The 23,553-nt window shown below is 51.6% G+C and overlaps 1 protein-coding gene across 2 annotated transcripts in view; it reads left to right on the plus strand.

The window, feature by feature from the left end:
- The window catches only part of Aspscr1 (ASPSCR1 tether for SLC2A4, UBX domain containing), a 37,632-nt gene that overhangs the window by 10,141 nt on the left and 3,938 nt on the right, over nt 1–23,553 (plus strand). For both annotated transcript variants that reach the window (NM_001398979.1, XM_063269895.1), the window contains exons 5-12: nt 5,304–5,361; nt 6,951–7,024; nt 7,363–7,795; nt 20,009–20,148; nt 20,331–20,412; nt 21,148–21,214; nt 21,862–21,924; nt 22,332–22,384. In NM_001398979.1, the coding sequence (NP_001385908.1) occupies nt 5,304–5,361; nt 6,951–7,024; nt 7,363–7,795; nt 20,009–20,148; nt 20,331–20,412; nt 21,148–21,214; nt 21,862–21,924; nt 22,332–22,384 (970 nt within the window). The remainder of the gene's footprint in view (nt 1–5,303; nt 5,362–6,950; nt 7,025–7,362; nt 7,796–20,008; nt 20,149–20,330; nt 20,413–21,147; nt 21,215–21,861; nt 21,925–22,331; nt 22,385–23,553) is intronic.

Genomic DNA, 23,553 nt, shown 5'->3' on the forward strand with positions numbered 1-23,553 from the left:
TCCTCATCGTGTTCCTTCTTGCATGTTGTCTTCTGTCGAGTGGATAGCCTCCATTTGTACCTGATGCAAGTGCCTGTGCTGACAGGCCCTGCTCCTCATTGCGTGGCCTGTGTAGGGAGAGCTGGAGTGGACCACTCAGCTGCCTGCAGTCCTGTTTCTTTTCTCAGGATAAATTCAGAGATAGACTCAGTGGATCCAGAGGTCAGACGTCCACGGACTCCAGCTCTGGACTTTCAGACCTGATTTGGTGCCCACTTATGCCCCCGAATGGATGCATTTTCAGTCTCACAATGAGGAGTGGAGGCTCTGTGCAGGGACAACAGTCTCATCAGTGGAAAAGTGAGGGATAGGCAGGTTCCAAGTGGTGAGCCCAGGACGTTTGTTATTCTTAATTTCTGCCAAATGGTACATGCAGGAAGCTGGCCACCTCGAGTCTTCTCGAGATGGAAGAACCCAGGAGCTCTGTGAGTGCCACACCTGTGGAGATGCCAGAGGTCGGGCACTGAGGCCTGTGGCCCATGGAAGGTTCTGTTGCAGTCGTATTGTGTGTAAAGCATGCTTTGTGTATGTGTTTGGGAGGCACGGGGTGGCTTTCTGCCATGATCCAACTCTACCCAGCCCAGCTACCTGCGCTGGTCATGGACAGAACTCAGAACTTTCCAGTAATTGTGTTAATGATAAAGTAAAAAGTGTAATTAATTTTATTGATAAGTTTATCTAAGTATATCTAAAATGTGATTGTCATTTATGGTATGAGGCTTTTGAAAATTGATTTATTTGTTTATTTTTTGTTTTTTGAGATGGGGTTTCTCAGTGTAGCCCTTGCTGTCCTAGAGCTCACTCTGTAGATCAGGCTGGCCTTGAATTCAGGAATCTACCTGCTTCTGCTTGCCTCTGCCTCCTGAGGGCTGAAATTAAGGGAAGGAACCACCATGCCTGGCTTGAAGATTATTTATTTTTGGTTTTCATGCTTGTCTGCATATATGTATGTAATGTATACTTTGCACCCACAAAGGCCAGAAGAGGGAGTCAGCTTCTGTGGAACTGGAGCTAACAGACGCTTGTGAACCAGCAAGTGGGTGCTGGAGATCAAAACTGGGTCCTCTGCAAGAGGAATACGTGCTCCTAACTCCTGAGCCATCTCTCCAGACCTCATGTGAAAATTTTGAAATTGCAGAGTCTCGTTTGGAGCTTGGGCCATACCTAGTTGCCTCAGGGACTGGCAAGCCCTTCTTTCTATTTCTCTGGTCCAGGGAAGCAGCTGGGGCTGCTGACTTTGAGTTGCATACCTTGATGGCTAGACTTACGCTTTCTTCATGGTCATCTGATGGAGGACCTCTTCAGTGGTAGGCAAAGCACAAATGAAAATAACAGTGTCTGAGGCTATAGAAGTGGAGACTAAGAATGTGCGGGGAGAGACAGGGACTCTGGGGCTTTGTAGTGTTACCAGTGCCTCCTGCTATGAGTCAGAATTTACCACATGTCCGGAGATCCTGCGGCGATCCACACAGCCCACATGGGTGTGTAGTCAGTAGGGCCAGTCCAGCAGGCTGCATCAGGCAAGTGGCCACCAGGAAGCCTTGAGTGAGACAGAGATGAGATGGGTGTGAGGAGCTGGGAGGGCGTGGACTGAAGTCAGGGCTTTGGGACACCCAGGATTCAGGTCTTTGCCCACAGGCTGCTCTCTGAAGGCTGTTTGGGAACAGTGTGGGCTCTTTTTTCTTTTTCTTTTTTCTTTTGTAAAATGTCAAGTTCATGAATGCATTGCAGAGGGGACTTGCTCTCAGAGGTGCCAACTGTGTTTGCTGAATACTCGTAGGACCCTACAGGCTTCATTTGGCTTATTCTCAGATGGGCCCCATTCTTGACTGGGTCCTCTTCCTCTGTACCTGCTCCTGTGTCCCACCCTGGTTGCTATATGCCCCAAACCTTTCTCTGCCCTTCCTAGCTGAGTGGCTGGCTGCAGCCCTCAGGAGAGCTAACTCTGAGTGGCTGGCTGCAACCCTCATGAGGGCTGCGTGATTCTTGGGGTGTGCAGGATATTTATTATAAGTCATAGAGAAGACTGTGTGTGAGGATAGTACTTCTCTGGGGGGATGAGGTCAAACCTAAGGCCATATTCTGGATGGGTTTGTGTACCCTGTGGTTACAGCTCCGTTCCTGGCTGTAACTATCTGTGTAAGGCCAGAGGCTTCCTTCCTTGGACTTGCGTATAGGCTCAGTTATCTGGGTTTCTTTGTTCCCTCTAGATGGAACATGGACACATGGAACTCCATTGTCACCAAGCATTGGACACTGGCTCCTAGTCCTTTTAGAACATGGGTTCATCCTCAGAGGGCACCCAAACCAGGAAAAGCCAGACTGCCTCTAGTCACAGGTCTGGTGTTTTGCTGGTCTTGTCTGTGTGGGTCATTGTCTATTTGGGAACATGGTGGTGCCGGGCTTTTCTTGGGAGCACTGGTGTTAGTCTCAGTCTTGTGTGTTAGGTCTGAACAGGTGACATATACAAAGACTGTGGACAGTGCTTGTCCTTGGTATACAGTGCCCTGTCCTCATGAGGAGCTGAACCCCAAATGTCCAGACTACACACCCCTAAGGGATGGTGAGCTTTGTGTTGAGTGAGGCATGCAGCTGAAGGGACAGTGGTGACATGTGTTGTCCTCTTCAGCCACACTGACTCCCACCAGGGAAGGCTTGCTGATCTTGGAGACCTGGCTTGGTACCACTAACACACTTTCTCTGGTTCCTGGGGTCATGTGTCCTATGGGTAAGCAGACTCCATAGAAGCCATTAACCACCACCTGGTGGTGCATTTCTCATTCTGGAGCTTGATGTCCTGGGCTCAGTCTTTCCTGGGGGAAAGGAGTAGACTCTGAGAGGTCTGTGTGGGTGTGATGGTGGCCCACTGGTACATGAGGTCTTGAGTCCTATCACTAGGACTGGCAGTTCTGCTTGCTAGGCAGGGGTGGCAGATCTGGAAGCTATTTTGGCTGCCCCTTCCTGGGCCTGTGGCCACACGGCATGTTTATACACTGTTCCTCTCAGATGCTGCATGAGGGAATTTGATATGCCTGCTTGCTCTGGAGAAGCTGCACATCAAAGCTGGCCACTGTCTAATAATTTGATGTCGGGTTCTGTCCCTGTTGTAATTTGTTATTCCATGATGCCCCATGCCAGGGCTTGTAGACAAGGCATGCATTGGCCATTTCCTTGAGTTGGTTCAGGCAGCCCTGGGTCAGGTAGCCTGGCAGCATGGCCTCCTTGTAGAAGTGTGTTATATGTCTGGTATCTGGGAGGCAAAGCCTCTCTGTGTTCTTGTCGTCCTTCCCAGACTGTACCCTTGTTCCCTGGCCTATCTTCTTGAGCCAGTAAGGGCAGTTCCAGTACACAGTTGCACAATGACTTGTGTGAATGGCGCTATGTGAGTCTGCCTGGCCTTGCGTGGAGAGTATACCAGCTGTGGACTTCAGAGGCCTACGGAGCCAGAAGCCTGTCCTGCAGATTGGGCTCTGTGGTCTCCTTAAGCTCTGTTTTGCTGTCCTGACAAGGCCCCTGGGAGCAGATGAAGCTGGAGTGCTGGGCTCTATCAGGAATGTACTCCAGAAGTAGGGAACATACAAGGCAAAAGCAGCAGAATACCAAAGGCAAATGTGCTCCACACACAGGCTGTGGAGGTCTGATGGTGGATTGTGCACCCACCAACTGTTCCTGAGCTGTCTGTGCCATGGGGCTGTAGACTGACTCTCAGCCCTTTAATAGAAGACTATTAAAGACTTCATGTCGCCAGTGCAGGCTCACTCCTGTGGATCCTTACCCATTGGAGCTGTGTTTGGCACATGTGTGCTCCAAAGGTCCCTTAAGTACTTGGGGTTGACCATGGTGCATGTCTCATGTCTAGATGTTCCTTGAATACTGGCTTCTAGCTCTCCCAGGCCTGCCCTGGCCAAGCTCACCACTTACCTATTCCTATATCCTGACTCCTGGCCACCGGCTCAGTTCCTGCCCTGACTGCCTTTCTGTCTGGGCCATAATGCTCACGAGGCCTAGCTGGGTCTTCACTTTTGCCTAGTCCTTGCTCATGGACCCAACTCTTTTTTTCCTTTGGAAAACAGCTGACCTGAGCATATTTTCACTAATGTCCAAGATGTGTGCATGTGCGTGTGCGTGTGCATATGTGTGTGTGTGTGTAAATGTAGGAACTAACTTCCACTCAGTCCTCCAGCAGAGGAAATGGTTCAGTGGCCAGTCAGTCATCTGGCCCCCATTAGTCACCTTGTATGTCAGCACAAGGTAGGCCACTTGTGTGTGTCGGGGGCTTGGGAAGGTGTCACTGTATGACTTACGTGCTTAGGTCTACTAGTGCCTACTGGGTGCTCCGTGGAGTGCAAAGTGGAGATATTTGGAGACAGGGGAAAGGGAAAAATGCTGAGTCCCTTAGGGACATCGTTTGAAAGGTGGTAGGAATGATGGAGAGAGAAGAATGGGGAGTAGGAGTGCCCCCGAAGTTGCTACCCGTCTGTGGCACTTCCTGTTCCTTTCCTGCTCTCAGCCTTTGCCCTCAGCCATCAGTGTATCTGAGTGCTGCATGTGACTGGCATCCAGGATGGGGAGACCAGATCTCATCCTGTTTTGGGTAACCATCACCTTAGAAAACTAACTCTGGTTATGCTTCCTAAGAGGAGACTACTCCCACTCTCTGTGTCCAGGCACAAAAGGGACACTTGTCCTTTGGGGCACTGGAACAAGTACAAGTTGTAGCCATTACTTTAAGCTGCTTGTGGGTCAAGAACTTATGTCTTTCACCCTTCTAGGAGATTGCCACCCTCCCTCAGACCTGCTGCCCACCTTGGGTCTGGATAAGAGGCTCATGGCAATACTTATGGCCTTGAGAGCCTAGAATACTTAGGTCTGCTGAATGGGTTTGTGTCCTGAGCTGGGCTTGGGTGTCAGTTCTTAGAGGCAGTTGAAGATAACTGGCTAGACCGAGGATTCCCAGACTGTGTGAGGTGATGTGATGTTGGCAATGTGCAGCATGGAGTTAGGGCTGCTCACCCCCTCTGGATCTCATGCCATGTGGTGGCCTTCTGGCTGAAGTGGGTGGGAGCAATCCCTGGCCATGTCTGATGGCTGAGGCCCTTTTTGGGGCTCCATGCAGCCCTTGATTGCTTTTTGATGGTTATGGAGTACAGGAGGGAATCAGGAAGGCTGGCATCCTGAGCCTGGATCTCTGCTTGGCTAGGGACCCCTGGGGTCTCTGCTGTCCCCTGTGGTGGCTCCTGATGTTTTTCTTCTTTTCTTTCCAGGGAGCGTCTGCAGCAACTGGGTGAGAGGACCCCTGTCTGCGTATACATGAGGGATGAGGTAGGTGTTGGCCGCCAGACTCCTCTCCTACACTTCAGCAGCCCAGCCCACTTTCCAACCTGGAAACTTCGCTGCCTTGAGTCTTCAAAGCAATGGCAGGAGCTCCAGCTCCTGAAAGCATTATGTGTTCTGTGGAAAAAAGCGGAACAGCCGGCTCCACTGGAAGCCGACCACGGCCGCCCGGGCTGCTCCTGAAACCTCCCTCAGTGCCCTGTTTGTTTTTTCAGCTTCTCTCAAAGCTGGAGAAGTCACAAAAGTGGTTTCCTTTTAGTAAATATTTGCTTTGCTCTGTGTTTTGATCTTTTTCAAAATTGAGTGCAGCGTGGCGCAGGCAAAGCTGGCAGTGAGGCCGTGCTGGCCCGCCAGCCCCGCCCGCCACCACGAGGACCCTCCTAGTCCTGGGTCCCCTGACCTCACAGGGGCTTTTTGTTTCTTCCCTGGCCCAGTGCCTTGTCCTGGCTTAGGCAGAGGCATGCTGTTTCTGCAGGTCCCCAGGAAGGCCCTGGGGTGGGACAGGACTTTCTCTGTTACCCCATTTGAGATTCCTCAACCCAAGGCTGTGAGGGGCTGTGAGGGGCTGTGAGGGGCTGTGCTGTAGGAAACTGCTCTGACCACATTCTTTCTGTGAAGAGATGAACCACGGGACCCCAGGGACCCCAGCCTGACCATCCTGTTTGGCTACATATTCTAGGTCTCGGGCCGTATGTGATTCTGCTCTTGAGGGTAGCTCCTTAGAGGCCCAGCTTTGGTTCAGTGGCCGAGCTGTGAAGTAGCTGAGGCTGGAGATGGTAGCACAGTTGTGGCTGCAGATAGTATACTGAGAAGGTTTGTCACCCTACATAGGACAGGACAGAAGAGCCCATGAGACAATGCCTTCTAATCTGGGGCTCTTAAACAAGAGTGGGTCTCGCCATCTTGCTTTCGGCTATCTGACAGGGTAGACTCTCTGTGGCCTGGTAGATACCTGTGTGGTGCTGAGGAGAACCTATGCAGGGAACCTGGCATCTGGAGCCCTCGCGCTCACGTTGCCTGTTGCCTCTTGTCCATTGAGGGTCATGAGGACGAGTGGAATGTGGTGGCTTGGAGTTATGACAGCTCTAAGAATGTAGAAAGAGGTGCAGGTCCTGGGAAGGCACAATGGAGATGCTAGCCAGTGGTAGCTCTGGAGCCTGTGCCCAGGGCGTTATGGGAGTATGGGGCTTGCAGTCTGCCCTCCTTGTTCCCAAGATGCTGACCAAGAGCTCCTCACTGTCCTGTCCTAAGCATAGCTGGAGGCTGAGCACAGGATGCTTGGTTTCTGGGCATCTTTAGTCTGCCCTTTCCAGACACAGCGGGCTGAATGCACAGCTGAGGAGGCCCAACCAGGTCATGGGACAGATGGTTAGTGGGTCCTCACCAGCTGCAGACCAGTTACATTCTTGCCCTCACAAAATACAAGGACTTTTAGGGACAGCTGAGGTGTGTGTGGCAAGAGGATCCTGGTGGGCTTTGGCTTGGGAGAGTTTACCAACCAGGACTCAGTAGGTGGAGGAAGTTGTTCCAGGCTTGAAGATCCAGGCATGGCCTACATGTCCTTTGTTTTTCTGCAGGTGACTGGTAGAGCTGCCTTGCAGAACACAACGCTTCAGTCACTGGGCCTGACAGGCGGTAGTGCCACCATCAGGTAGGGATGTCAGAGTCTCTAGGCTTTTGGAACCGTTTAATTAAAAAGGGGGAAGGGGGGTAGGTATGTCACATGTCTGTAACCCTAGCATTTCAGAGACCGAAGTGGGAGAGCCTGGAGTTGGGGGGCAGGGGTGGGGATGTGGAAAAGGTACTCAGGGTTAGGAATGTAGGTAGTACTGCCCTCACAATGATTGGTGACTATGCCTTCAAGGACCACGCCTTCCAGCCATTTTCTCATTTCTCCTCTTCAGAGAGAAGACATGGATTTAAGAAGGGACCCTGAAGTAGGGAAGGGTCAGTCTATGGTGTTAGACTCATTTTTTTTCCTCTCCCCAGGTTTGTCATAAAGCAGTATGACACCACTGGCAAACAGGAGTCTATAGCCGTCAGGAGCAAGCCCCCAGGAAGTCCAGTCTCCTCCATGTCAGCTGACCAGGCATCCAGTAGCCCATTGCTTCCTTTGAACTCTGGGGAGTTCAGCAGGGGAGACTTAAACCATCAGGGTGGTGCAAGTACCTCAGGGACCAGCCTCAAAGGTGGCCCAAAACCAGCAGATGCTCAAACGAAGCAAAGCACCACAAAGGAGTCTGCATCTGCCCCATTCATTCCTTTCTCGGGTGGGGGCCAGCGGCTGGGGGGCCCGTCTGTGTCCTTGAGATCTCTAACATCACCTGCTGCCAAGTCATCCACCTCGTTCTCTGGCCCCGGAGGCCCTTCTAAGCCTAAGAAGTCAAAGCCGGGTGAGGAGCCTCCTCAGGAGCCTGAACCGGTAAGGCACCTACTGGGCGCGTACTGAGTGCCTACTGAGCCCTGCCACCAGGACTCAACTCTGACCTTGTTGCCTATGATGTCCTCAGGTGTGGGCACCTCCTGGGAAAAGATTTGTTCTATCTGAGTTCCCCGTGTAAGCATGTGGAAATATGACTTGCCCAGATCGCCACCAGCATCTGTGCTACCTGGAATATTCTTCATGGGGCTCTCAGCCTGGCCTGCTCTCTGCCTGCTGCCTGCTGCCTGCTGCCTGCTGCCTGGCCGGGAGGTTTTGATAGTGTGAAAGAGGTTTTGAGCATTGATTGTCCCATACCAGGCAGCCTCCCTGTCATCTTCTTGTTGCTGGGCAGCAGGTTTGAGGCATAGATGGAGATTGTGTAAGAGTAGCAGTGAATTTGTCTGTGGGTCAGGATCTCCATAACTTCATCGGAAGTTTAAGTGGGGGACTTGAACTGTAGAGATGGCTTTGGTGTGAAAGGTGCTCACCTCGGTTGGGAGAAGAGAACAGCTGGCCTTCCTGAGCCCTCAGGAAATGGCCCACCCAGTGGTCCCTGGTCCAGCACGATCTATGCTGTGTTACTTTGTGTTGTGGTTGGCTTTCTTGAGGTGGAGCTCATCTCTGTGTACTTGTTGCTGAGGGATACATTTCAGTACACACCCATTCAGGCCGTCAGTCTGCAGAACAACGCTTTATTTTTTTCTGAGTTTTTTTGTTTTGTTTTTATTTATTTTTGTTTTTGGGGTTTGTTTGAGATGGAGTATTATTGTGTAGTCCAGACTGACCTTGAACACACAGAGATCTGTCTGATTCTTCTTCCTGAGAGCTAGAATTAAAGCTGTACACCACCATGCCTGGCCAGGCTGTTTGTCTGAATTCTGGGTCTGTCTTTGAGTTGCAGTTGTTGCTGTCACCCTGACCCATTTATCAGTGAGTCTCATCCTACCATCCTGGTAATGACTTGTCCCTGCCACCATTCCAGGGATAGAAAGGTACTTTTATTTTGGATCACTCTTCATGGTCAGGTGATGGGCCTTGTGAGTGAGCACCTTTTCCCAACCCTAGGTGGCACCCAGGAGACTGCCTTTGCACCAAGGGATGGGGGTGGATGTCCCTGTCATGTCAGTGTCTGGCTCCCCTGCCTTCCTCCCATTGGCTGATGGCCCTAGCCAGCAGGAGGACAGGGTGTGCGGTTACTGTTGGGTACCATAGGTACCATCTGCACACTCTGCTGGCTTCCAGGTGAGGCATTTGCTTGCCCTTATGGCCTCTGAGCAACACAAGAGTACCCTGTATGAATAACTTCACTGAGGGTTTGCTCAGGAAACATGGGAAGTTCCTGGACTCTCTGCTCTGCTCCTTCATGAGCTTGTTCCTGGGAAGGGCCCAGTCTTTGAGAGTTCAGCCAAGCAGGACTTCATTCAGCAGGACCTGTGGTTTCTGGCCTAGGGCTGGAGAGGGTCCTTGTCTGGCCAGCACATGGCTGGCAGTTAGCTCTGGGGCAGGCTATAAGGTAACCATGGCCTGGAGCCTTGAGGCTGGTGCCTTAAAGGAAGGCAGCTGTTTGGGAAGGAGGATAAGTTACTTATTTTCCTTAAAATTTAAGTTATTATTAATTATAAGTATACATTATAATAATATTGTTGTTGTTGTTGTTTTAAAGACAAGGTGTCACTATGCAGCCTTGGCTAGTTTGGAGTTGGCTCTGCAGGTCCAGCTGGCCACTCATAGAGAGCTGTCTCTTGATCTCTGCCTCCTGAGAACCAGGACTAATGGTATTGCCACCACACCCAGCTATTTTAAAGTTTTCGTGTGTGTGCATGTAAATATGCATGTTCTACAAGTATGTAGGCACATGTGCGCATGGTATTAATACCCATGTGAACACAGGCATATGCAAGCCTGAGGCCGATGTCACGAGTCACCCTTGATCAGCTTTTCACCTTAGTCATTGAGCCACGGTCTCAATCAAATCAGAGTTCACCATGTGGCTAATCTTGTTAACTAGATTACTCTGGAGAATCCTTTGCCTTTGGAGGCTGGAATTATAGGTGGGCTGTCATGCACACCTGGCTGCTCCTGCCCCCTAAGACAGGGTCTCTCTGTGTAGCTCCGGAACTCACTTTGTATACCAGGCTGGCCTTGAGTTCATAGAGATCCGCCTGCCTCTGCCTCCCAGGTGCTGGGATTAAAGTGTGTGCCACCACCACCTGGCTCACCTGGCGTTTACGTGGGTTTTGGGAACCTGAGATCCCATCTGCATGCTTGTTGAGCGAGGGCTACAACCACTGAGGAGCCTCCTGAGTCCACTTGTTTTCCTTTTTTGAGATACATGTCTTGAGAATGTAGCCAGGATAGCCTTGAACTTGTAACCCTCCTCTCTCATCCATTCAGTGCCACCAGGCCAGGCCTCCTCTAGCATTCTCTGTGTTTTTAGGACAGGGTCTCTCTATCCCATGGTTTACTAATGTACTGTCTGAAGTTTGACCTTCCTCATTGCTTATCTCCCTCCCACCCAGTACTCCCACTTTTGGATCCCAGTACTGCCGTGCAGGCTGACATGGTTCATAGCAGCCTGCAGCCTAATGACTCCTCAGTGCCTTGTGCTTTTGCTGCATCTAACAATTGCCAGTGAGATGGGTGGAGAGAGAGGGAGAGGGAATAAGAATGTGTTAAAGAAGTATTTTATTTGTGCGTGTGTGTGTGTGTGTGTGTGTGTGTGTGTGTGTGTGTGTGTGTGTGTACTTGAGTGTCAGCACTCAAGGAGGCCAGAAGAGAGCGTTGGATTCTCTGGATCTGGTGGCATAGATGGTTGTAAGCCATTGATATGGGTGCTGCTAGTCAAACTTGGGTACTCTCCAAGAGCAGTGAGCATTGCTGACTGCTGAGAGAGCTCAGAGTTGTCTTTTGTAACACTTTGTCTTTGGTTATTGTGACTGAGCATATCCTCCTTGAGTTCTTGGCACTTGACTTTGCCTTCTCCTGCAGATGTCCTTCAGCCACTGAAGAGCTCCTGGTGTGTTGGGTTGTGTCAGTTGAGTCACTGTGACTGTGATGCTGGCATGGGTCCCTTATTGCACAGAAAGCCTAGTGTGGAATCTGTTCCTGATCTTTGTTTTCTGAGTGATCAGGTGATGTCTTCTGGCTTTGATTTCCTTTGACTCCATGAGTAAATTTTTGTTCCATGTATAGAGCATGAGAGAATTCACTGGGTTTCCCCCTCAGTGCTTGCTTCTAGCCAGTTTTGTAGCACTATCTTTAGCTACTCAGCTTCTGTATCGCTCTGTCCCAGCAGCATCCAGTCTGTGGGGCTGGTCTCCCTCCAGTGGTTCCCTGCTGGTGAGGCTCATCTTGGAATGGCTGCCAGAGGAGTTTCCTCCTTACCTCTCTTTGCCAAAAGTGACATGTCTCTTCAAGGACTTATCCTTTCAAATAGTTTTCAGGATGTTAGCCAAGTTCCTGAGAGACTGCTGTTGGACACTGCGTAAAGCTCTGCTGTGTGGAGCTCTGAGGAGTCTCTGTTTGCTTCAGGAGACTCCACTGGACTGTGTCTCCTTGCATGGATGGCACATGTTGTACACACTTTCTTATTCTGTGCTGTAATGTAGGAGTGGACACTTGAGGTTCCTTTTTGTAATATGTGGAGTAGTATCAGAGTTCCTACTACCAAGTCACAGATAGCACCTTTATTAGTTCCAGGAAGTTTGTCTACATTTCTGTTGATGTCCATGACCATCCTAAGCTTGTTTTTTCAGTGTCAGACTGGACTTGTCTTTGAGTCTCTAGTGTTCTTTGAGTCATGGCACTCCTAGTGGAGGCCTTGCCTCTGCCTTAGGGGAATACTCTATAGCTTCACCGTAAACAACCTTTATTAGGCTAAGTCCTTTATTCCTGAGATTGCTAAATATTTTATCTTCAGATATAGGTGCTGAGGTCTGCAGGCAGCTTTTTCTGCATTGATGATGGGCCTGTGGGCACTGTCTTCTTCAGCCCTTATATTTGAGAGTTTGGGAAAATTTGGGCGAAGCTATTCCTGCATTCAGGGCCAGATGCCAGTGATAAGTTTCATTTTCGGCCACATATAAGTTTAGGTTAACTAACAGTTTATTCCTGACCTTTGCATTGTAGTCCTCATGGAGACAGTGGACAGCCTGCTCCCTCCCTCCTTCCTTCCCTCCCTCCCTCCCTCCCTCCCTCCCTCCCTCCCTCCCTCCCTCTCTTCCTTCCTTCCTTCCTTCCTTCCTCACTCTTTTTCCAGCCTGGAACAAGCCTGGGATCAAGAAAGTATTTAATTGGGGTGGAGGGGGTGAGTGGGACAGACAGGGTCTCTCTGTGTAGCCCTAGCTGTCCTGGAACTCACTCTGGCATCATGGCTTGGCCTCTGCAAGCCCTACCTCTGGCGGGCTCCCCGAGCTTTTGGCTGACTTATCCTGGCTGTCCCTGCCCTGGCCCTAGTCTGCTTGCATCTTCTCACCTTACATAGACACCCACCTCCCCCATAGCTAGGCTGTTTAAGCCTCAGCATCCTCAGTGGAAGTGGTTGAGGCACCAATGGACTTTGGAGGAGGTAGAAGAGGCCTAGTACAGGCTGGAGACCAAAGGGGTCCAGTGTTGGACTTGGGGAGGAAGTGATAACAGCCCAGTTGACCTAGGGCTGGGCCAGCATGTCTGCCAAGTAAGGCAGGCCTAGCTGTAGTACTTACCTTCCTTTCCTGAATCTCCTACTGGTGTTAGGATATTGACGGGTCTTCCTTGTAACTTAGGCAAGGGTGACTTTTCACACTTGGTGATTTTCCTGTCTATGAAGCTTTATTTTTTATTTTTACATTTTTGGGTTTTTCCAAATAGGGTTTCTCTGTTTAGCCCTGGCTGTCCTGGACTCTCTTTGTAGACCGGTTGGCTTCAAACTCACAGAAATCCTCCTTAGTGTTGGGGTTAGAGGTGTGACCACCTGAGCACCATTCCTGGCCTCATGAATCTTTATTTAAAAATGGAAATAGGGGCTGGGGATTTAGCTCAGTGGTAGAGCGCTTACCTAGGAAGCGCAAAGCCCTGGGTTTGGTCCCCAGCTCAAAAAAAAAAAAAAAAAAATGGAAATAAAAACAAACGTTCCCCTTCTTGGTTCATCTATGTTGTGCCTTTCTCAGAGTTTGTCTTTATGGCTAATACTTGCTTCCACCTCATGTCCTGTGTGTGCTGCTGAGGTGGGCAGTGTGTTGTGAGGCAAGGCCTTCTTGTGTATCCTGCTTATTAGCCCAGATCTCACCTGCTTCACTCCTGTGCCCACAACTGTGGGAGTTGTGGCATGATATCTCGGTCTTGGTGACTCTGAGGACAGCTCATAATGTTGGGGCTGAGGGTATGATAGTGTATACTAGAATACAGGGCACGGTGCATTGAGCCCACCACTGTGGGGCTGACACTGTCGGTGGTCAGTGACAGGTCAGTGCTGGTGCCAACCTGACACTTCTGCTTAGGGCTCTTACTCCTGCCCCTGTCTTCACATCTGAGGGAGGAAGTTGGTTATCTGTGTCCATAGCGGGTAGGTTGTCACTCTTGTGTACCTCTTTAGTGCCTTGATTATCTATTTGCTCATGGCCCTGAACCCCTAAAACTGTCCTTATGAAGTATCCTGGAACAGAGAAGGTGGAAGGACCTGCTTTCTCCTTCAGGAACCTTGCTGGTTCCTGCCCTGTGATGTTTGGCTGGTATGAAGTTCCTGGGTCCATCCACAGTCAGACTAAAAATAGATCCATGACTCTGTTAAGGGGCAGGGCAGCTGTGTCTTTCTCCTACCCTGAAGGTGCCAATTTTCAGCCTCTCGTTACTTCCATGCCAGCTTGAATCCCATGTCCTATACTGTATATGAGTGCATCAGTCAGAGCAGCCGGCCTGGTCAGCTTGCCAGGCAAGCAGTCGCTGTCCCTGTGTCAGGATCCTAGCATAGCCTTAAGCACTGAATCCAGGGCCCCCAGCCAGCAGGGCTTGTTCCATGGAGGGTGCGCATGCTCTGCTTGTGCTCCTCCAGCCTTTGATCTGGGAGCCTGGGCAGCTGATTGATTGTGGAGCGTGTGTCGTCTCCCCCCCACCCCCCTTGTGCTTCTTGTCACCAGCAGCCCCACACCCAGAGGGCTGGCTGGCCACATGCATCTGCTTTGTGTCCCTACTCAGTCTTGGGGGGAGGGGGACGGGAACAAAACAGAACTTTTTTGGGGAACTTCAAAGGTACACTTTAGTAATCAAAAAGAGTTTCCAAGTTTCCCATTAATGTTTTGCCTGTGTGTGGTTTTTGGATTTAAATAAAGACTCAGAAGAAAGAGACAGGATAAAATACAGGCAGGTCCTTGCTGAGGCCCAGGATGGTTCACAGAGCCTGGCGGTTCCTGCCTTTGATGTCAGACATTAATTATTAGAAGGTAGTTTTACTGGCGATCAGAACCGGGCTCTGGGAGAGGCTGGGGCTGCCCGGCGCCCCCTGGCCATGTCCTTTGAAGTCCCTCCACAGCCCAGGAGGCCTCCTTGTAGCTCTACGCACTTGCAGGCCGATCACAGCATACACACCCCCATGCCTGTAGCCTCCCCAGCAGCTGGCACAGGGGCCAACCCTGATCAAAGGCCCTGGGTCCTCCTGGGCAGGTCTAGCTGCCCCTGGCCGGCCTGCCCCTCCCCCTCAGGGGATTTCCTTCGTGGCTGTCCCACATACCCTGCTCAGTCTGGCCTTCACCCTCTGCACCCTGGGCTGGTGACTGGTTAGTACTAATGGGGCTGGAAGGGGGTAGGGGGAGGGGAAGCATGAAGAAAGTTGTGCCAAACTTAGTGAGAATACCCACCTGGACCACTGAGTGTGGCGGGGCAGGCAGGGGGGCGGGGCGGGCAGGCGGGCGGGGTGTGTGGTGGGGCAGGCGGGGTGGCAGGGTGTGTGGATGGCTGCAGCCCGGTGCCCAGGATGGGGACTCTGAGTCTGCTTGCTCTTCTTTGCCCTGGGTTTCTGTCAATAGGCCCGCTGTGCTTGGGTGCTTATGGATAGCTCTCAGGTGCTGAGGATCAAGCCCACTTCTTTTGAGAGCTGCAGGCCACTCCTTCATTGGAAAGTCCACTGGGAGTATCTGGGCCACTTGTTCATTTGTTTTGCTTTAAAGCTTTTTGTTTGTATGTATTCATTTGTTTGCTTGTTTGTTTTGGGACTAGGGTCTCACTATGTAGTTTTGGCTGACCTGGAACTTGCTATGTAGACCAAGCTTAGTGTCAAATTCACAGAGATCTACTTGTCTCTGCCTCCTGAGTGCTGGGATTAAAGGCGTGTGTTACCATGCCAGCTTATCTTTATTTTCAGTAATGTATTCTGTGCATCTGTGCGTGTGTGTGTGTGTGTGTGTGTGTGTGTGTGTGTGTATGTGCATGTCTCTGTGGGGGGTATATGTGCATCGATGCAGTACCCACACATGCCAGAAGAGGGCATTTTGTGTGTGTGTGTGTGTGTGTGTATGTGTGTGTGTGTGTGTGTGTGTGTGTGTCTGTGTGTCTGTGTGTCTGTGTGTCTGTGTGTCTCTGTGGGGGGGGGGTATATGTGTATCGCTGAGTACCCATACATTCCAGAAGAGGGTGTTGGGTCTATGGAGCTGGAGTTCCATGAGTTCTGGTCACTGAACTTCAGTTTTCTGTAAGAGCAGTACATGATCTTAACTGCTAAATTACCTCTCCAAGTTCCTTTCTGGTTGGTTTTGCAGGTGCTTAAGCTTCACTGAGTGACTCCAGGGCCTACTGCTCACTGAACAGGTGTAGTAGAGAATGGTCCAGTAGAACAAGGACCTCCCACTTGTTCCCCTAACCTGGGCTCACAGTTTGTATTGTGTGAGTGTTCCAGTCTTTGCTCCTATCTTGAATATTTATCTTTCTTATTTGTCTTGGTTTTTAGACTTTTATGTAGCCTTGGCTGGCCTGGAATTTACTATGTAGACCAGGCTTGCCTTGAACTCATAGAGGTCCTTCTGCCTCTGCCTCCTGAGTACTAGGATTATAGCTGTGTACTACTAGACCCAACATGGAGGTTTATCTTTCCGGAGCCCCCAGGAGCAGCTGCCAGTCTGGGCCAGTCCCTGCCCTCCCTTTCCTGGTCGAGCCGTTACTTTTAGAGAGGTGATGTATATGCTTACAGTGCTTGGCAGAAATACTCCAAATGTTCACGTGTCACTGCTGTGGCTGAGAGTCTGAAACTGCACTCTGTCTGTCTGTTTGTTTGGATTTTTTTTTTTTTTTAAGATTTATTTATTATATATAAGTACACTGTCGCTATCTTCAGACTCACCAGAAGAGGGTACAGATGGTTGTGAGCCACCGTGTGGTTGCTGGGAATTGAACTCAGGACCTCTGGAAGAGCAGCCAGTGCTCTTAACCACTGAGCCATCTCTCCAGCCCCTGTTTGTTTGTTTTAAGATGGGTTTTTCTCTAACCTTGGCTGTCCTGGAACTTGCTCTGTAGACCAGGTTAACCTTGTACTCACAGATTCACCTGCCTCTGCCTTCGGGTGCTGGAATTAAACGTGTGCACCATACCCTGCTGCACTCTCTTCTTTTTTTTTTTTTTTTTTTGGTTCTTTTTTTTCGGAGCTGGGGACCGAACCCAGGGCCTTGCGCTTCCTAGGTAAGCGCTCTACCACTGAGCTAAATCCCCAGCCCCACTCTCTTCTTTTTAAAAGAGCTTTGGTCAATTTTTAAGACCAAATGGAAGTAATTCAAATCCACAGTAGAGAAGCTGAGCAGTTAAGAAAAATATACATGAAAATGGAAACCTGCCCTAGGAGCCAGTGGTGTTGTGTGCTGGGGTGGCACTTCCCTGTAGGTATCTTGGAGAGGGGCAGCACCCCTATGCTGCCCCTAAGCCTGAGTCAGTCTAGCCTTGGACTCTGGCACAACTGTGTCCTGCTGCGTCGTCCAGGGCCTTTGATGGTGTCCATGTGCTCAGGCGCCTCTCTCCCTCCCTCCCGAGGGTGGCTGAGCCCTGTGAGTAACTCGGAGGTTTGGCCTGCATCCCTCTTGCAGTGATTCATGTAAGCTCAAAGCCTCAAGGGAAACGCTTCACATTCCCTCTCACCAAAGCCATTGTCAGCACCCGCTGGCTGGGATGAGGAAGAGCAAGCAAAGGGAGCAGGCGACCGTTGATGGAGAAGCTGGAAAATCTGAGGTTGAGGTCACCTCTAAATAGTGTTCACATGTTTTCTTCATCTGTCATCTCATCCTGGAAAATCACTGTCAAAAGAGGGAGCTTGGGCAGGCCCATTTCTGATATGAGTAGGGTATCCTGTGACCGCGAGACCCTGCCAGGGCTGGCCAGGCCAGGATACATTGAGCTTTCTTCCTTCTCTGCTTGGAGTGATCTGCCCTGGGGTGGCTCTAGCCTGGAGTTTGCTTACAGCAATGCCCACCTGTCTCATAGGGGTGCTCGCCTATGTGCCTCCTGTGCCCTAGTTCTCAATTGCTTGGGGTCAGGTGTGGTGGAATTTGAGGATGTGGGATATGGGAGACTACTGCTTTCTGTCTTCCTGGCTATTTCTTGCAAACCTTTCCTCCTTTCTGTCAGTGTGCAAGACCCTCACTGCTAACCAGGACTCAGAATCTGTTGTGTTCCTAGGTTCCCTGGAGTCAAAGCCTCCTATGTGAGTTCTAGTAAGGGCTCTTCCACCCAGTGTCAGTCTATCATAGCCTCACAGACAGGGAAGGGAGGCCACCCGCCCTTTACATACACTTTACAGGCACTCTGTGCCTCAGTTTCTACACCAGTCACAAAGCAACCATCATATGCCCTGACCCTGTAGGCTTATTTTGAGGACTTGGCCCCAGCATGCGTGGGCCTCCTGGGGAAAGGCTCTTTAAGATGCCCTCACACCGAGCTCCCTGTTCTGAAGGCCTGGCTCGTCCTTGGGAGTCTCCTGCCCAGGGTTCATTGTGCTCCCAGGAGCCCTTTAGCTTCCCAGCCTCAGCCTGGTGGGATATGGCCTTTTGTGTCCTCCCACAGCACAGGAGAGTTCTAGGGTGTTATCTTGGGTTCTGACCATTTTGTTGCAGGAATGACAGGACAGGCTTTCCTCTCCTCTAGGCACCAGTGATGCTTTGTCTCTCTGGCCTTGTCAGGCTTGACTGTCCTTCACAGCTGTCCCTGTGTGCTTTCTTTCTCCTGATACTTCACCTCCAGATATGAGTTCTGTATCCAAAACCATCTCCATAAGTACCTAGGATGGGAATCATGTGTAAACCTGTCAGGATGGAGATGGGAGCCTGGCACTGGCAGAGCATCCTGAGTAAACAGGGTCAGACATGGCTGGGGGACAGCTGTGTGACCTCTGTGCTGCTGACTGCCCTGCTGCAGCCCCTGCCTGCCCAGGGGTTCTGGGATGGAAGCTGTCAGGGAAGATTGTGAGGCTGGTGGAGCTTCTCCACTGAGTTCTCAGTCTCCCCCTGCTGCCACTGGTGGCAGTGTGATGCTTCCTGCCAGCCAGCTGCAGACCTCATGAGGTGTCATGGAAGATTCTGGAGCCTTGGACCCTTCTGTAGCAGCTCACTTGGCCTGATCTTTGCCAGTAGGTTCCAGTAGACCCTTTACCCCAGTGCTTCCTGGTCTCTGGGCTCCTGGTGCTTTGTGGTAGATAGTTTTCCTGAGTAGAGCAGGAAAGGTCCAAAACAATCAAAGGTGCCAATTTTACTTTTCTGACTAAATTCAGCAGCTCCTGGACAGTGCAGTACTTATGTTCCTACGTGCCCTGCCCTAGAAGCATCTAACAAGCCACTCTCTTCCCTGCTATTCCTAGGCTGTTCCACAGGGAGGGTTCTGAACTGGCAGCAAGAAAGCCTGCCCCGAGTTCCTTCAGTTTTTTAGCCTGAGTGCCTGAGGCTACATTTACTCTCGAATCCCAGATTGCCACCACCCAGCCTAGACTATGGAAAGTAGTCCATGGAAACTGTTGCTTATAGCTCAGGATGTGCCTACATTCTGCCCTCCCCCTGGAGCCTGGGCAAGCCCATGGCCCTGCTGGAATGCAGAAACTGTGGCCATGGGGGCAGCCTGGCACCTGGCATCATGTGGTAAAGACCTTTGGAGCAGACTGCCTACGATGGCTACTCCATGGGTGTGGCTTTGAAGGGGCAGCCCCCTGGGTCCATGGTTAGCCACCTGTGACTCCCTGCCCAGGCCTTAGCCAGCCTTTCCTACCCATGTGGCCTGAGGTCAGATGGGCTCCATGGTTAGAACAATATAACAGAGCTTAGTAGATTGTAGGGATACGGTGTCCACGGACAGTGGCAAATGAGGAAACTTCCAAGGAGACATCTGGGACAGGTATGCATCAAAATATACCCAGTGTGGATATATTGAGGGTAAGTACTGGCTAGGGTCAATCTCTCTGGGCCTGAAGACATCTTTAGAATGATGGTACTGTGAAAGGCTGCTGGAGGGCAAGGGGAAGCTTGTTCTTAGAGCCAGACAACCTGTCCCCAAGTTGTCAGCATTTTGGGGCCTGGCTCATGGCATTACAGCTGTTTTTTCTGCAGGACAGGACCCAACATGGGCTCTGCCAGCCCAACTGGCACCTTGGTCAGGCCTGGCTCCATGGGGTGGCCCCAGCACAGAGGAGGTATCCCACCCTCCTGGGCACCGCAAATGGACTGGGCCTGCCTTGTAATTTTCATTGCCATTGATGCCAATTAGGAGTGACGCTAGCCCTTCCTCTGTCCCTGGGTGGGCAGGGCGAAGGCCAGCTAGCTGCTCCCTAGGGAGGGAGAGGTGGAGTCAGCCTGGCTTTGGGGCTGTGACTGCAAGAGGGCAGTAGGGGCAGCTGGCTGGGGTTTTTGCCAACACTCTAATTTGGTGGCTTCTACTGTTCCTCCTTTCTGGAACCCCTGACGTGGCCTCCAACAGGGGTGCAGCTCCCCAAGTTGGTTTCCTGAACTTGAGGTTCTTCCATTGAGGCAAGAAGTATGTTAGGACACTTCTGGTCTTCCCTGAAGTTGAGTTCCCATGGGCAGCACTGATGCCCACTGAGGGCTGAGCATCTCCACATCAAGACTTCTAAATACTACTTCTCCAAGCCCTACTGTGGCCCTCTGGTTGTGAGATGGTTCGCTGGGATGATGAGTCTTCATGGCTATTCTTCTGTGGAAACACAGGCACATGCACGCACACATACATGGTGAAGCCATGTCAACTGAATTCCTCTATTCACAGCCCGTTGACCGAGATCCTGTGGTGTGCCACCCTGACCTAGAGGACTTGCTACAGCCCTGGCCAGCAGAGGTGCCTGACGAGTTTTTTGAGGTGACCGTAGATGATGTGAGGAGACGCCTGGCCCAGCTCAAGAGTGAGCGGTGGGTGCCCCTGGGCCTGTAGTCATCTCCATGGCTTTCCTCTGTGGCTTCACCTGATCCTTTCCTACTGTCTTGAGGGAGAATAGCCCTTAGGGCTGTGGAGAGCAAGGGGGAAGGTGTTTGTTTTTCCTGCTCAAGACTAAGGAGCTTTTCTGTTGAGACCGAGACCCTCTTCACCACAGGAAGCGTCTGGAAGAAGCTCCCTTAGTGACCAAGGCTTTCAGGGAGGCACAGATGAAGGAGAAACTGGAACGCTACCCAAAGGTGAGCAATGACTTCCTTAAGTTCCTATGGGAAGGACTTGCCCCAGGAAGTGACTGCAACATCCACTCAGGTAGTTGGTTCACAGGCTAGGCAGCCCCAGGGTCGCAGAGCACCACCACCACGTGGACTTGTCCTTGGTTGAGTAGGCGTCATGATAGGCTTATGTGCCGAGTCTCAGGACTAGCCAGCCCACCCCTCAGCATTTCATGATGAAAAGCTCTTTTTTCCTTTTTTTGGTAGTACTGAATTGAACTTGGCCTTGTACATGCTAGGCAAGTGCTGCTTTACCACTGACCATTCTCTACCCCTGTGATGAGCAAAAATCTTCATTTTTGTTTGCCTTGTTGTTGTTGTTTGGTGGGCTCAGAACTTAGTGTTCCACCTCCACCTCGTAAGCATTGGATTTTAAGTGTGCAGCAGCACACCCAGCCGTCAGGACAGATTGGGACACACACAGGATGTGTTACTCATTTAGTCCAGGCTGCTGCTGGCTTCAGATTTACTTTATAGGCAGAGATAACTGTGATTTCTGACAGGAGAGTTATAGGACTGTGCCGCCTCGGTGAGCTTTTAAGGTGCACATGTTCATGTGTTGGGCATTGACTCCTTTCTTGAGCTCAGATGTATTGAGCACGGGGAAATCCAGGTCTGGGGTAGCTGACAGTTACTATAGTAGGAACGGAGCAGGGAGACCCTCCCTGTACCATGACGTCCCTCTCACTTGCTCCTCAACAGGTGGCGCTGAGGGTCCTGTTCCCTGACCGGTACATCCTGCAGGGCTTCTTCCGCCCCAGTGAGACGGGTGAGAGTCTGCAGGGTCGGGTGACCCTGTGCCCTGTTGGGCTGTTGTCCACCACAGACTACAGCTCCCGCCTTTGGGGCTTTAGGAAGATGGGGTAGCCACAGGCTGCCATCCTTTCCCTGTGATGTTCAGGTGACTCTGAGGTTCCAGGACCAGTTCAGGTCTTGGGCTGCTACTTCTCGGAGAGGCTCAAGCCTGTCCCCAGAGCTCATGATTCTCAGTGTTTGAGCAGGTAGGAATTCTCTGAGAAGCCATTGAAGTCACCAGAGATGGAGTGGACCTTGGAGGACTATTTTAAGACAGTGAGGATGAAGTAGTTCTAGGCCTGAGGGGACTCCTACCTGGCAAGGTTCAGGTTGAGGAGTTGGGTCCTCAAGAGGTACTGGGGATGCTGTGGGCCTACCAGGGCATGGCTGTCGGTAGGAAGCCTCTCTCGCATCAGAATGGGGATTCTAGAAGTGGTGTGTGCTCCAGTTCCCACCATACTGAACACCTAGGATGGCAGGAATGCACTGAGGAATCCTCACATCCAGGGTTTAGCGTCTGCCAACAGGGAGCCCAGCCTGCTTTGCTGGGGAACCCTGGGGCTCATGTCCCTAGGTTCCCAGCAGAATCTCACAGTGAGTGTTGTTCCCCTTTCTCTACAGTGGGGGACCTTCGAGACTTTGTTCGGAGCCACCTGGGGAATCCCGAGCTCTCCTTTTACCTCTGTAAGTCTCTGCTCCTCAGCGGCCTCTGCCTCCCTCTGGCTCTGACTCTTTTCCTCATTTTAGTCTGCAAGGTGTGACCTTCTCTCTGCACTGGGACTTAAGATGTTTTTTGCTCTAGAAGCCAAGCTGTCTAGCTATTCAACCCTGTGGTCCCTTGCAGGGAGTTGATATCAGTGCCCAGCTTCCCAGTTTGGCCTCTTTCCCAGTCTCACCCTGTGGCTCAGGCTGCAACAGGGACTGGATCCAGGAACAGGGTTGTCACCAGGGTGGTGAGGACCCCTATGAGCAGCAGAGGTGGGTGGACAGCCTGTGACCTGAGAGGTGATTCACAAGTGCCTACTAAGGCCTGTCTGCCCTGACACATGGAAGCTACCAGTGTCCTAAAAGACAATCCCCTCTCTCCACAGTCATTGCTCCACCCAAAATGGTCCTGGATGACCACACGCTGACTCTCTTTCAGGTACCAATTGCCTTACGGGTGCTGCTGGGGCTAGCTGTGCTGGGAGGGCAGGCGCTATGCTGTGGTTGGGTTGGGAAGGAGCCCTGGCAGGCTCTGCAGTGGGTAATAAAGCCTTTAGAGCCGGTGAATTCAGAGGGAGCAGTGGCCTCTGAAGTTGTTTCTGACTGGGCTTTCCAGCCTCCTCCGCTTCCTGCCTGGCCCCGGGGTGGGGATTGGCCTGCCCAACTAGCTGGCCTGCTGTCCTCAGCTGGGGCCGCCTGAAGGTCCTGGCCTCTGGGCTGCTGTATGACACCAGCTCCTTAGCACCTGGGTGAGGAAGAGGCTGGCAGCCTGGTCTAGGAGTGGTACAGAACCTCAAGAGGGCTGGGGTCCTTGGCTGCTGTTGGCTGTCATCTCTGCCACTTTCGGGAGCTCAACCTTTCTCCTGAACTCCTGCTAGTCTTTGGTAGGAATGCCCTGGTTGCAGGCCCTAAGATCTCCAAGGCAGAGGCTACTTGACCCTGCACCCGGCAGAGGATTGGAATGAAAGCCTTGTCTTCCCTCCTTGGGAGAGCAGCTGGGGCCTCCTTAGCCCCTGTAGTCTAAAGGTTTCCTTTTCAAAGTCTTTAGATATTTTAATTAACAACAGAGGCGCCGGAAGGCCTCTACAAAGGTCTGGGTTGGGGGCTACAGGCTCCACTGGCTGCCTAGAACTGCCACCATTAGGGTGAGACAGGGCAGGGAGCAAGCTGGAAGCTCACCAGGGACTGCTGAGGGCAGAAGTACAGCCACCGGTTCTGCCGTAGTGGAAATCTGGGAGGTCCCCAGAGCGACCTGTGACCCTGTGATTCTCTTCTCGGCTTATGAACCTCCAGGCGCTGGCCCTCTTTCTTCATCTCTGCCCCTCCCTACCTCCCTGGCCAGCTTGTTGATAAACATTGAATCTGGAAGATGCTTTGGGATTGAGGGCCAGCCCTCAGGCCCTTCCTCTAGTCTGGATTCACATACCCCCTCCCCAAGCCACAGGGTGCCTCTCACCTGCCTTTGCCTGATTCCTGGTGACACTCTGCCCTTGCTACCAGCTGCTTTCATCCTTCAGCTCTGCCTGGAGCCACAGGCCTCCCAAGGGGTGGCATCCCTTCCTGCTGCTGAGGGAAAGAAGCCTGCTCCCCTCGGGTAGGTTAGCTGGC

Source organism: Rattus norvegicus, chromosome 10, assembly GCF_036323735.1.
Source record: "Rattus norvegicus strain BN/NHsdMcwi chromosome 10, GRCr8, whole genome shotgun sequence".
NCBI lineage: Eukaryota > Metazoa > Chordata > Mammalia > Rodentia > Muridae > Rattus > Rattus norvegicus.